Genomic DNA, 12,995 nt, shown 5'->3' with positions numbered 1-12,995 from the left:
GCCGGTATGTATCCCCCTGGATGCGCATGGAAGCTTACTGAACACGCTGGAGTGCATTGCAATCACAGCCACAGCTGTACAAAGGCCTTTTCTGGGTTGTGTCAAACTCAGATGTGTTTCACCACCACCCCTACTACCCTGTGCTGAACCCCTAGATACGTCTCTGATTACTGTTACACGCACGCCGCTAGGTTATTATTATTATTATTATTAATTTGATTCCATGGCGCTGTACATAAGAATGGGTTACATACCAAATACAGAAGATATCACTTACAGTAAACAAATTAACAATGATAGACTGGTTCAGAGGGAAGAGGACCCTGCCCTTGTGGGCTTACATTCTACAGGAATGGGGAAGGAGACAGTAGGTTGAGGGGTTGCAGTAGCTCCGGTGTTGTTGAGGTGGCAGCAAGCAAGGTCATGGCAGGCTGTAAGCTTGTTTGAAGAGATGGGTTTTCAGGTTCCGTCTGAAGGATCCAAGTGTGGGGGATAATCGGACGTGTTGAGGCACAGAATTCCATAGGACAGGGGATATTCGGGAGAAATTTTGGAGGCGATTGCGTGAGGAACGAAGAAGTGTGGAGGAGAGAAGGAGGTCTTGGGACGACCAGAGATTACATGAGGGAATATATCAGGAGATTAGTTCAGAGATGTACGGAGGAGAGAGGTTATGGATGGCTTTCTAGGTCAGTGTTAGTAGTTTGAACTGGATACGCTGGGGAAATGGGAGCCAGTGAGAGGATTTGCAAAGGGGGGTAGCAGAGGAGTAGCGACGCGAGAGATGGACCAGTCACGCAGCAGAGTTAAGGATGGACTGGAGGGGTGCGAGAGTGCTAGCAGGTAGGCCACAGAGGAGGATGTTGCAGTAGTCGAGGCGGGAGATGATGAGGGCATGCACAAGCAGTTTAGTAGATTTAGGGTTGAAGAAAGGACAGATTCTGGAAATATTTTTGAGCTGGAGGCGACAGGAGGTGGCGAGAGCTTGGGTATGGGGTTTGAAGGACAGCGCTGAGTCAAGGGTTACTCAGAGGCAGTGGATTGTCGGTACAGGGGAAAGAGTGATGTCATTTATTGTGATAGAAAGATCAGGTGGGAAAGATATGAGAGATGGGGGAAAGATGATGAGTTCAGGTTTGTCCACATTGTGCATTGAGGTTCAGATAGGGGCAAGACAGGTTACATGAATTCTTTGGAATCCTGGGGGGACGGGTACTCAGGGCGACCATAGACCATGTGCTGCAGCTTCTCTCAGGCACACAGTGGTATTGACCCTCAGGGACAGACAGGTAGATTGTTTCACTTGCTGACCAGACACACTTGACAAGAGTCCTCATAAACGGTAGAACAGTAGCATTTAATAAGAAGCCGCATAGCCAGTGTGTTACGCTCGTGCCCGGATTGACTGGCGTGAGCGTGATTAGTGATCCCACTGTACCATGAACCGAGAAGTGCCTGGAGGGGCGTAACTAAGTATCAACCCGACCCGACCAAGGTCGGTGGGCAAGTCAGAGCAGAGAGAAGCCGCCAGAGCAGTGGGTAAGGCAGAGCAGAGGGAAGCCGCCGGAGCGGTGGGCAAGTCAGAGCAGAGAGAAGCCGCCGGAGCAGTGGGTAAGGAAGAGCGGAGCAAAACTGCAGGTGCGGTGGACAAGGCAGAGAGGACAGTGCTCTGTTCACATGGAACAGACTGGAAAATACAGGAAGATGGCTGGAACACAGGAGGAAGATACGGAGGAAGGGAAAAGGGACAAGCAGAACCAGATACACACAAGGTACTTCCTATGAAGTAGCGAGTGGACACAAAACTCAAAAACAGAAGTACAGAGACAACAAGTTGAAGTTAGGTGCAGGTTCAGATACTGCAGGAAAAGGGAAGGTACGGACATAGAGACAAACAGTTAACAGGCTAGGATACTGTTCAGACAGGAACTGCTACTGCAATGAGATACAAGAACGAGCCTGGGTATACAGCCCCCAGAGTGGCAGAAACAGACTAGAAGTCACAGGTAACAGGCCTGGGTATACAGCCCCCAGAGTGGTGGAAACAGACTAGAAACAGGACAGGACCTGGCAATTCAGTAGCAAAGACTAACTGAGTGAAGGTGTTGCTCAGGCCCCTCCTTCTGGGTGCAGGGGGTTTAAATATCCAGTGACTCAAAGCAATAGGCTGGAGATGCATTAGGGGTGCGCCCACAGCAGCTATAAGAATCAGGAAGTAACCGGGCCGCCGCCCTAAGCAGTCAGTCAAGAGACATGCACACAGCATGAACTGGAGCAAGGTTTGTAGGCTGGACTGACAGGTAAGATTGCGGTCTTGCATAGAGGGAGGTGGTGCACTATGCAAGCACGCCGCAAGGGATGTTACAGTACCCCCCCCTTTACGCCCCCTCTTCTTCAAGCCTGCAAGAGTCTTCTGAAGAGAATTTGGAGGCCAATCCTTCTCTTCAAGAGGATTACCTCTTCTGTCCATTAGAGGAAACGAAACTGGTCTCATTATCTTGGTGACTAGGATGCTTCCTCCTATCAAGCTATCCTCAGCAACAGATGAAGTGGGTGAAGTACCAGGAACAGCACACAGGAAAGTCTCTCTCCATTTGTTATCAGGTAGCACCCTGGTGGATTCAGGAGACAACTGGAGGTCCTCCGCCTGGTTGGAGGGGTGCAGAGACTCAGGGGTAACCACCGCCTTGACGTACACTTTGCCAAGCTTACTGGATGAAGTGGGCGGCGTACCCGGTACCAAGTGTAGGAAAGTCTCTCTCCGTTTATCAGGTAGCACCCCGGGAAATTCAGGAGACAACTGGAGGTCCTCCACCTGGTTGGAGGGGTGCAGAGACTTGGAGGTAACCACCGCCTTGACGTACACTTTGCCAAGCTTACTGGATGAAGTGGGCGGTGTACCAGGTACCGGGTGTAGGAAAGTCTCTCTCCGTTTATCAGCTAGCACCACGGGAAATCCAGGAGACAACTGGAGGTCCTCCGCCTGGTTGGAGGGGTGCAGAGACTCGGGGGTAATCACTGCTTCGAAGTTCACTTTGCCAAGCTTACTGGATGAAGTGGGCGGCGTGGCGTACCAGGTGTAGGAAAGTCTCTCTCCGTTTAACAGGTAGCACCCCGGGGAATTCAGGAGACAACTGGAGGTCCTCCGCCTGGTTGGAGGAGTGCAGAGACTCGGGGGTAATCACTGCTTCGAAGTACACTTTGTCAAGCTTACTGGATGAAGTGGGCGAAGTACCAGGTACAGGGTGTAGGAAAGTCTCTCTCCATTTGTTATAAGGTAGCACCCCGGAGGATTCAGGAGACAACTGGAAGTCCTCCGCCTGGTTGGAGGGGTACAGAGACTCGGGGGTAACCACCGCCTTGGTGGACGTAAGGCCAGATTTATTAGAGATGGAGGGTCCTTCCTTTGGGACCATCTTCAATCTGGTTTCAGAGATGACAAGTCTGTAAGGCGGGACGGTACCTGAAGCCAGATCATTGGTACAATCGTCGAGACTGCGTGGGGACGTCGCTTCCGCTTGTCTTCCTTCGGAGACTTCAGTGCACAGCGAGTCAGCGACTAGCAGATCTGGTGAACAAGAAGAAGAAACTGCATACTGTCCTGAAGATATGGGGACTGGACACCCCTTGTACCTTAGCAGTCCTCCAGGATACACCATGCAGGATCTCCAGACCTGAGCGGGCACTAGATCTCTTGGCTCTGGACGACCTGTGGGTAAGCCAGTCAGCACCTGGAATGTGAACTTCTTCATGTGTAATGCCCCAATCTGGAGCTTAATTTGTACAGACATATTTTGACTGTTTCTGAGTAGGGCTCGTCCTTCTGCTGACAATGCCCAATTCGGCTTCTGGAGTTGTCGGATGGGAATCAGACACCGACTCTTCAAGGCTTTAAGCCCGAAACTTCTGGTTAATCCGAGGCCTTCACTTGCCACGGAGACAGTCATGGTCATCTGTGGAGAAGAAACACTAACGCCAAGGGCAGCCTCTCCTACAGGCCTAATGTCTTGGGATTCTCCAACCTTCGCTGGACAAAGACCGTCAAGGGGTCCCAAACCACCGCAGCGGGACCGCAATCCGATTTTGTGACTGAGTTCTGGCTTCTGCTTTGCCTGACGAACATAGTCATCCTTCATGGATTCTGTGCGGAAAGCTGCTACAGGCTGAGGAACAGGAGGTCTTTGGGAGGACAGAACCTGACGTGACGGTTTACCTCTACGCCTAGCACGTCTGGACTGCCTCTTGAGGTTGGGAAGAGAAGTATTCTGTGGAGCATAGCCATCCTGTGTGGATTCTAGGTGGGCTGCAGTCTCTTCGGGCTGGAGAACTGGTAGGCTACCTACACACATTACCCATCGGGGCTGCTCCGGGATATTGGAAAGGGAAGCTTTCGCTGAGGCTTCAGGATTAGGGTCATCGAAGACCATTAGAAAGGCCACCAGGAAGGCCTGCAGGTCAAAGATGATAGGATCCCATGCTTCCCATAGGGGGGTGATCCATTTCAAGGCATCACCCGCTAGGTAGGACATCATGAATGCTACTTTAACCTGATCAGTAGGAAAATAGTGAGCATAGAACTTGAAATGCAGCATGCATTTCTCCACAAATGCACTGCTTCGTTTTGGATCCCCATAGTACCGTAGTGGATCCACAGGAACGAGTGCTGATAGATCCATTTGGGCTGGTGCATAAATCGCCTGGGCCATAGCTTGAGAAAAAAAAATGTTCTTGGTGCACGTATTCGCCAGACAAGGATTCAAAATGTCTCTGAGAGCGAAAGGCCGTGGGGCTCAATGGGAACCATGGCCTGAGCAAACTGTTACGCTCGCGCCCGGACTGACTGGCGTGAGCGTGATTAGTGATCCCACTGTACCATGAACCGAGGAGTGCCTGGAGGGGCATAACTAAGTATCAACCTGATCCGACCAAGGAGAAACCGAGCAGAGGGGCTTGGTGCGACTCCAGGTCAGACCCCGGTCACAGTTGTTCACCCACACCGGGGAATGCAGGAATAGGCAGGTTAGACTGGCATACAGGCAGGTGGGTATTGGCAAGTACGGCTGGTATGCTGACAGGTGGGTACTGGCAAGTACGACTGGTATGCAGACAGGTGGGCACTGGAAAGCACGGCTGGTATGCAGACAGGGAGATACTGGCAAGCACGGCTGGAGTGCAGACAGGGAGGTACTAGCAGGTTGGAGCGCAGGCTGGGTAGGGTCCAGTACAGACTGGGAGACACGTACAGAGCCGCAGATGTGGTAGACAAGCAGAGTAAAGCGAAACCGCTGGAGCGGAGGACAAGGTGAGCAGAGAGGAACTGCTGGTGCGGTGAGCAAGCAGAGAGGAGCGAAAACCGCAGGTGCGGTGGGCAAGGCAGAGCAGAGCGAAACCACCGGAGCGGTGGACAAGGCAGAGCAGAGAGAAACCGCAGGTGCGGTGGACAAGGCAGAGCAGAGCGGAACCACCACAGCGGTGGGCAAGGCAGAGCAGAGAGAAGCCGCCAGAGCGGTGGGCAAGTCAGAGCAGAGAGAAGCCCCCGGAGCGGTGGGTAAGGCAGAGCAGAGAGAAGCCACCGGAGCGGTGGGTAAGGCAGAGCGGAGCGAAACCGCAGGTGCGGTGGACAAGGCAGAGAGGACAGGGCTTTGTTCACATGGAACAGACTGGAAAATACAGGAAGGTGGCTGGAACACAGGAGGAAGATACGGAGGAAGGGAAAAGGGACAAGCAGAACCAGATACACACAAGGTACTTCCTTTGAAGTAGCGAGTGGACACAAAACTCAAAAACAGAAGTACAGAGACAACAAGTTGGAGTTAGGTGCAGGTTCAGATATTGCAGCAAAAGGGAAGGTACGGATATAGAGACAAACAGGTAACAGGCTAGGATACAGTTCAGACGGGAACTGCTACTGCAATGAGATACAAGAACGAGCCTGGGTATACAGCCCCCAGAGTGGCGGAAACAGATTAGAAGTCACAGGTAACAGGCCTGGGTATACAGCCCCTAGAGTGGCGGAAACAGACTAGAAGTCAGAGATAACAGGTCTGGGTATGCAGCCCCCAGAGTGGCGGAAACAGACTAGAAACAGGACAGGACCTGGCAATTCAGTAGCAAAAACTAACTGAGTGAAGTTTTTGCTCAGGCCCCTCCTTCTGGGTGGAGGGGGTTTAAATATCCAGTGACTCACAGCAATAGGCTGGAGAAGCATTAGGGGTGCGCCCACAGCAGCTATAAGAATCAGGAAGTAACCGGGCCGCTGCCCTAAGCAGTCAGTCAAGAGACATGCACACAGCATGAACTGGAGCAAGGTTTGTAGGCTGGACTGACAGGTAAGATTGCGGTCTTGCATAGTGGGAGGTGGTGCACTATGCAAGCACGCCGCCAGGGATGTTGCACAGTGCAAGTTAAGTCTTATGAGCAACAGGCTCCAGTGACAACAGTACAGTTTCCTTAGCAGCACAGCAGTTCACAGTCTTCCCAGTAGTAAAGGACAGCACAGTTCTAATGCAAAGGCACATTAATGAACACAGCATTCTTTACAGTGAGATGGAGGAGGTGGGGAGGGTTTGCTGAGGGAGATGATCCCTGTGACACCATTTCTTATGGTCCTTATCTTTCTGCTTTACAATGCTCTGCACTGCTAGTTCAGGAACTGTACCTGACCTGTGCTTAGCTTCACTCCTGACTTGAATCCTTTTCACTTGCAGGGGCACTTCTGTGAGATACAGAACACACATACCACCTTTCTCTTGGGCTCCAGCCAGACAGTAAACAACTTCCCCACAATCCCCCTGGGGCTCTGCTAAAACACTCCCCTTCTCCTGGGACTGTGTTAACCCCTCTAGTTGCTGGATGCTTCTGGAGCACAACACTTCCTGTCTCATGTGCTTGTGTTACTTCTAATAGTTGCTGAATGCTTATAAAACAACAGCACTACTTCTGCATGTCACATTACAGAATATTAGGCTTGTCAGTTTTATAGTGACACACAACTTATTAGATCCTGCTTAAAGTACACGGTAAAAGGCTAACATGAGGTAGGTACAGAAACCCTTATTCCAGCGATGAATCACTTAGTTTACTTGGTACAGCAGTTATGATAGAATTACTGTTTTCTCTGCTGCAGATTTAGCAGAGCTCAGAATGTTGAGCCCTGTGTAACCCCACCCACACCACTAATTGGCAGCTTTCTGTGTACACTGCATATTGACAGAAAGCTGCTAATGAGTGGTGGGGGTGTGGCTGGACTGGGGGGGCAGCTTGAAATGAAATTTGTATACTTTTATGTTATTTATTCTTGGTATTTCCTCATTCATTATGAATTGAACTCTATATTATTTATTCTATTATGAATGAAGAACTGAATTGTTTTATTGTGCGCTGGCACTTTATTTGTTGTATTTATACAATCATATTTTTGCACTCTGCACTTTTGTGACTACTATATTCATAGATGGGAATATCATGAAGCACTATTTTGATCATTTACTAAGTCTATAGGACTTTCTATTTGATTAAAGGGAATCTGTCACCCCCTGGCACTTATCTGACCTCTTATATGGGCATACAGGTGATAGAAATGTAAATCTATACCTACCTGTATGCTTCATATTACAGGTCTTGTTGCTGTGAAATGTCTTTTTATTCAATCAAGTTTCTGATGCTTGCAGGCCCGGGGCCCTGAAGCAATCCCCCCCTGTGGTAATTATAATGCTTCCCCCCTCTTCTGCATGTCACAGTGCCCTGTGATATGCAGTTTCAGTAGCCAAATACAGGCACTGTGACATTCAGGGGAGGGGGGAAACATTATAATTACCACAGGAGGCGGGGATTTTTTCAGGGCTCCGTGCCTGCAAGAATCAGAAACTTGACTGAATAAAAAGACATTTCACAGCAACAAGACCTCTAATATGAGGCCTACAGGTAGGTATAGATTTACATTTCTATCACCTGTATGCCCATATTAGAGGTCAGATAAGTGCCAGGGGGTGATAGATTCCCTTTAACTATTTTGTCCTGGTCTCTGGGTCACTCCTTACAATATCTTTACATCATAAATTTTGTATTCCTCCACCTTCATTTATTTTATCTTGTCTGTCTTGTATATGATTTTTATTAATGTGTCTTGTCCACTTTATTCTCAATAAAGATTATTTTAATATTTCATTATCGGTCCTGTGCTGGCTTTTGTAGGTATTATTAATTAATCTTTATATTTCCAGCTGTTGTATTCACTAGTCCATAATTTATGCTACTATTCTCTTTTGTAGGCGTTCAAATATTATTTAATTTAGATCCCTCTTTTGTTCATTCACTTTGCATTAGTTTTGCAGCATTTTTTTCCACACCTGCCTTACATCTTTGCACAGTACTTTATGTGTGTGTATATAAACATGTTTTCGTATTGAAATAGCTCATATTTTTATCAATTTGTTTCAGGTCATGGACCATTTTCTCATTTATTTGAAAAAAGATTCATGCTCCGTGCAGCTTCTGACAAAAAATTTGAGGTGTGTTTCAAATCTGACCAAAGATCTATAAGTAACTTTATGAGTTTATACATATTTTGGAAAATCCCGATTTCAGTATTAAATAAAAACAAATCATACACCAGGGGAAGACGGCATAGCACAGTCATTGCCCTTCAGTGGTGAAAGGCCTTTTTTTGGAGGATGCAGATACCATTGAAACTGAAACGAGTGTGGCTGATTGGGCAGACCCTGCCTGATGTGTGGTCTAGCCGAATGATCAGTACATGCCGACTTGTGAGAAAAACTTAGAATAACTAGAGATCTGAGGGGAGATTTGTTGGGCAGAAAACCTAAAGTGACACCATTTTAAAAACTGCACCCCTCAAAGTGCTCTACACCACATTCAAGAAGTTTATTAACCCTTTATATGCTTCACAGGAATTAAAGCAATGTGGAAGGAAAAAATGAAAATTAAGATTTTTCCCACAAAAATGTTGCTTTAGCCCAATATTTTTCATTTTAACAAGGGTAACAAGAGAAAATGGACCCCAAAATTTGTTGTGTAATTTCTCCTGAGTAAACCGATACCTTGTATGTGGTGGAAAAGTCCTGTTTGGGCTCATGGCAGGACTCCGAACGATTGGAGCACCAGTTGACTTTTGGAGGGCAAAATTGTCCTGAATAGATAACTGATGCCATGTCGCATTTGCAGAGCCTCTAATGTGCCTAAATAGTGGAAACCCCCCCCAAAAGTGACCCTATTTTTGAAACTACACCCCTCATGGAATTTATCTAGAGATGTGCTGAGCTCCTTGAACCCACAGGTGCTTCACAGAATTTTATGTTGAGCTGTGAAAATAAAAAATAAAAAATTCTCTTAATGTTCTTTTAGCCCCAAAGTTTTCATTTTCACAAGGGTAGCCGGAGAAAGTGGACCATACAATTTTTTTTTTGCAATTTCTCCTAAGTACACCGATACCCCACCGATACACAAAGGTGTATTGAGCATTTTTTAACCCTCAGGCGAGTTACAAATTTGTATAACATTGGGCTGAGTAAATGAAAATTACCATTTTTTTCCACTAAGATGTTCCTTTGGCCCCAAGTTTTTAATTTTCAAAAGGGATAATAGGAGAAAAGGAACAGTACAATTTGTTACACAATTTCTCCTAAGTGCGGAAATACTCCATATGTGGTTGAAAACTACTTTTGAGGCACAATACAAAGCTCAGAAGGGAAAGAGCGCCAGATTACAGTGCAGTTTTTGCTGTTATGATTTGCGGGTGCCATGACACATTGGCAGAGCACCTGAGGAGCCAGAACAGCAGAAACTTCCCATAGGTGATCCCAATTTACACCTCATAAAGAATTCATCTTAAGGGTGAAGCAATCATATTGACACAATGAGTGTGACACAGAACTTTATACCATTTGGGGTGAAAAATAATTACAATTTTACCACACAAATTTTTTTTTAGTCCCAGATTTTACATTTTCACTAGGGAAAATGGGTAAAAATGGCACCAAAATTTGTCACACAATTTCTGTTAAACGTGGCAATAACATATGTGCCTGTACAGTACTGCTTAGTCATACAGCGAGACTCGGGAGGGAAGGAGCTCTATTTGATTCTTGGAGCACAGATTTTCCTAAAATAGTTTGCAGATTATTATTATTTATTATTATAGCGCCATTTATTCCATGGCGCTTTACATGTGATAGGGATATACATAGCAAAGACATTTACATAATCTTAACAAAACAAGTCAGCGACTGGTACAGGAGGAGCGAGGACCCTGCCCGCGAGAGCTCACAGTCTACAAGGGATGGGTGAGGATACAGTAGGTGAGGGTAGAGGAGGTCATGCAGTAATGTGGTGGAGCGGTGGTTATTGCAGGTTGAAGGCTTGTCGGAAGAGGTAGGTCTTCAGGTTTCTTTTGAAGGCTTCCATTGTAGGCGAGAGTCTGATGTGTTGGGGTACAGAGTTCCAGAATAGGGGGGATATATGGGAGAAATCTTGTATGTGATTGTGGGAAGAGGAGATAAGAGGGGAGTAGAGAAGGAGATCTTGTGAGGATCGGAGGTTGCGTGCAGGTAAGTACTGGGAGACTAGGTCACAGATGTATGGAGGAGACAGGTTTTGGATGGCTTTGTATGCCGTGGTTAGGGTTTTGAACTGGATTCTCTGGGCAATGGGGAGCCAGTGAAGGGATTGACAGAGGGGGGAGGCTGGGGAATAGCGGGGGGACAGGTGGATTAGTCGAGCAGCAGAGTTTAGGATAGATTGGAGGGGTGCAAGAGTGTTGGAAGGGAGGCCACAGAGCAGGAGGTTGCAGTAGTCGAGGCGGGAGATGATGAGGGCATGCACTAGTGTTTTTGCAGAGTCTTTGCTGAGGAATGCACGGATTCTGGAGATTTTTTTTTTTTTTTTGAGTTGGAGTAGGCAGGAAGTAGAAAGGGCTTGAATATGTGGTTTGAAGGAGAGATCAGAGTCCAGGGTTACCCCAAGGCAGCGAGCTTGTGGGACTGGGGAGAGTGAACAGCCAATGACGTTGATGGATAGGTCAGATGGGGGATATGAATGAGAGGGTGGAAAGATGATGAACTCTGTTTTATCCATGTTGAGTTTTAGAAATCTGGCAGAGAAGAAGGATGAGATGGCGGACAGACATTGTGGGATTTTGGTTAGTAGGGAGGAGATATCGGGTCCAGAGAGGTAGATCTGTGTGTCATCAGCATAGAGGTGATACTGAAAGCCGTGAGACTCTATGAGCTGTCCCAGGCCAAAGGTGTAGATGGAGAAGAGCAGAGGTCCTAGAACTGAACCTTGGGGGACACCGACAGATAGGGGGCGAGATGAGGAGGTGGTGCATGAGTGGGAGACGCTGAATGTCCTGTCTGTTAAGTATGAGGTGTTGCTTGGATTTGGCAGTTAGTAGGTCGTTGGTGACTTTGGTCAGGGCAGTTTCAGTCGAGTGATGCGGTTGGAAGCCAGATTGCAGGCGGTCGAAGAGGGAACAGGAGGAGAGGTGGGAGGACAGTTCAAGGTGGACATGTTGTTCTAGTAGTTTTGAGGCAAAGGGGAGAAGTGATATGGGGCGGTAGCTAGTCAGAGAGGATGGGTCAAGGGAGGGCTCTTTGAGGATGGGTGTGATTGTGACATGTTTGAAACATGAGGGGAAGACACCAGTTGTTAGTGACAGGTTGAAGAGGTGGGTTAGGGTTGGGATGAAGACTGTGGTAAGGTTAGGGATGAGGTGGGATGGGATTGGGTCAAGTTTGCAGGTGGTGAGGTGTGATTTGGAGAGTAAAGAGGAGACTTGACCTTCTGTAATGGTGGAGAAGTGGGGTTTGGAGGAGGAAGGTTGAGTAGATATGAGGAGAGGTTGTGCGGGCTTTAGGCAAAAGCTTTGTCTGATGGTGTCAATCTTCTGATTGAAGAATGAGGCAAAGTCTTCGGCTGAGATGAGAGAAGAGGGAGGAGGTGCTGGGGGACGGAAAGAATTGAAAGTGTTAAATAGCTCTTTAGGGTTGTGAGACAGGGAGGATATAACAGAAGAGAAGTAGGTTTGTTTTGCTGTAGTGAGCGTGGACTTGAAGATAGTGAGGGATTGTTTGAATGCGATGAAGTGCTCGATGGAGTGAGACCTTTTCCATCTCCTCTCCGCAACCCTGGAGGCCCATCACAGTTCTTTAGTAAGTTTGGTGTGCCGGGTTGCCTGTTGATTGTGCGAGATTTAGTATGTGTAAGAGGGGCGATCGAGTCGAGAGCTGCAGCTATTGTGGTGTTATATGAAGCGGCAGCAACATCTGCATTGTGTAAGGAATTTATGTCTGTAAGAGGGAGAAGGGATTCAGAGAGTGAGTGTAGGTCAAGGTGTTTGAGGTTTCTGCGAGTGTGTGTAAGTTGGTGGAGTGGGGATGGTGCACTTGGAGAGGAGAGGGTAGAGAATGTGAGGAGGTTATGGTCAGAGAGAGGGAGTGGTGAGTTAGAGAGGTTAGATAGGGAACAGAGGCGGGTGAAGATGAGGTCCAGTGTGTGGCCATCTTTATGAGTAGCTGCCGAAGACCATTGAGCAAGGCCGAAGGAGGAAGTGAGGGATAGGAGCTTAGAGACAGACGAGTGGGAAGTGTCAATGGGGATGTTGAAGTCACCCATTATGATAGTGGGTATGTCAGTGGAAAGGAAGTGAAGCAGCCAGGTGGTGAAGTGGTCTAAGAAAGTGGTGGATAGCCCTGGGGGTCGGTAAATGACGGCCAGTTGGAGGTCAGAGGGGGAATAGATGCGCACACAGTGCACCTCAAAAGAGGGGAGTATAACAGAGGGTGGCAGTGATATTTGGGTGAAAGCGCAGGTATCTGACAGGAGAAAACCTACGCCTCCACCATGTTTGCCGTTGGGGCAGGGGGTGTGGGAAAGGTGGAATCCGCCATATGAAAGTGCAGCTGGGGAGGCTGAGTCAGAGGCGGTGAGCCAGGTTTCGGTAATGGCGAGGAAGGAAAGTTTGTTAGTAATGAAAAGGT

At 47.8% G+C, this 12,995-nt stretch overlaps 1 protein-coding gene across 2 annotated transcripts in view; it reads left to right on the top strand.

Annotated features, from left to right (window-relative positions):
* The window catches only part of LOC141272722 (deoxynucleoside triphosphate triphosphohydrolase SAMHD1-like), a 203,678-nt gene that overhangs the window by 101,260 nt on the left and 89,423 nt on the right, over positions 1 to 12,995 (top strand). For both annotated transcript variants that reach the window (XM_073683726.1, XM_073683725.1), the window contains one exon: positions 8,440 to 8,510. In XM_073683726.1, the coding sequence (XP_073539827.1) occupies positions 8,440 to 8,510 (71 nt within the window). The remainder of the gene's footprint in view (positions 1 to 8,439; positions 8,511 to 12,995) is intronic.

This window comes from Phyllobates terribilis, unplaced genomic scaffold (assembly GCF_046119375.1).
Source record: "Phyllobates terribilis strain yellow unplaced genomic scaffold, ASM4611937v1 Scaffold_5__5_contigs__length_657084704, whole genome shotgun sequence".
In the NCBI taxonomy this organism is placed as follows: domain Eukaryota; kingdom Metazoa; phylum Chordata; class Amphibia; order Anura; family Dendrobatidae; genus Phyllobates; species Phyllobates terribilis.
This window is presented reverse-complemented; position numbering and strand designations above follow the sequence as displayed.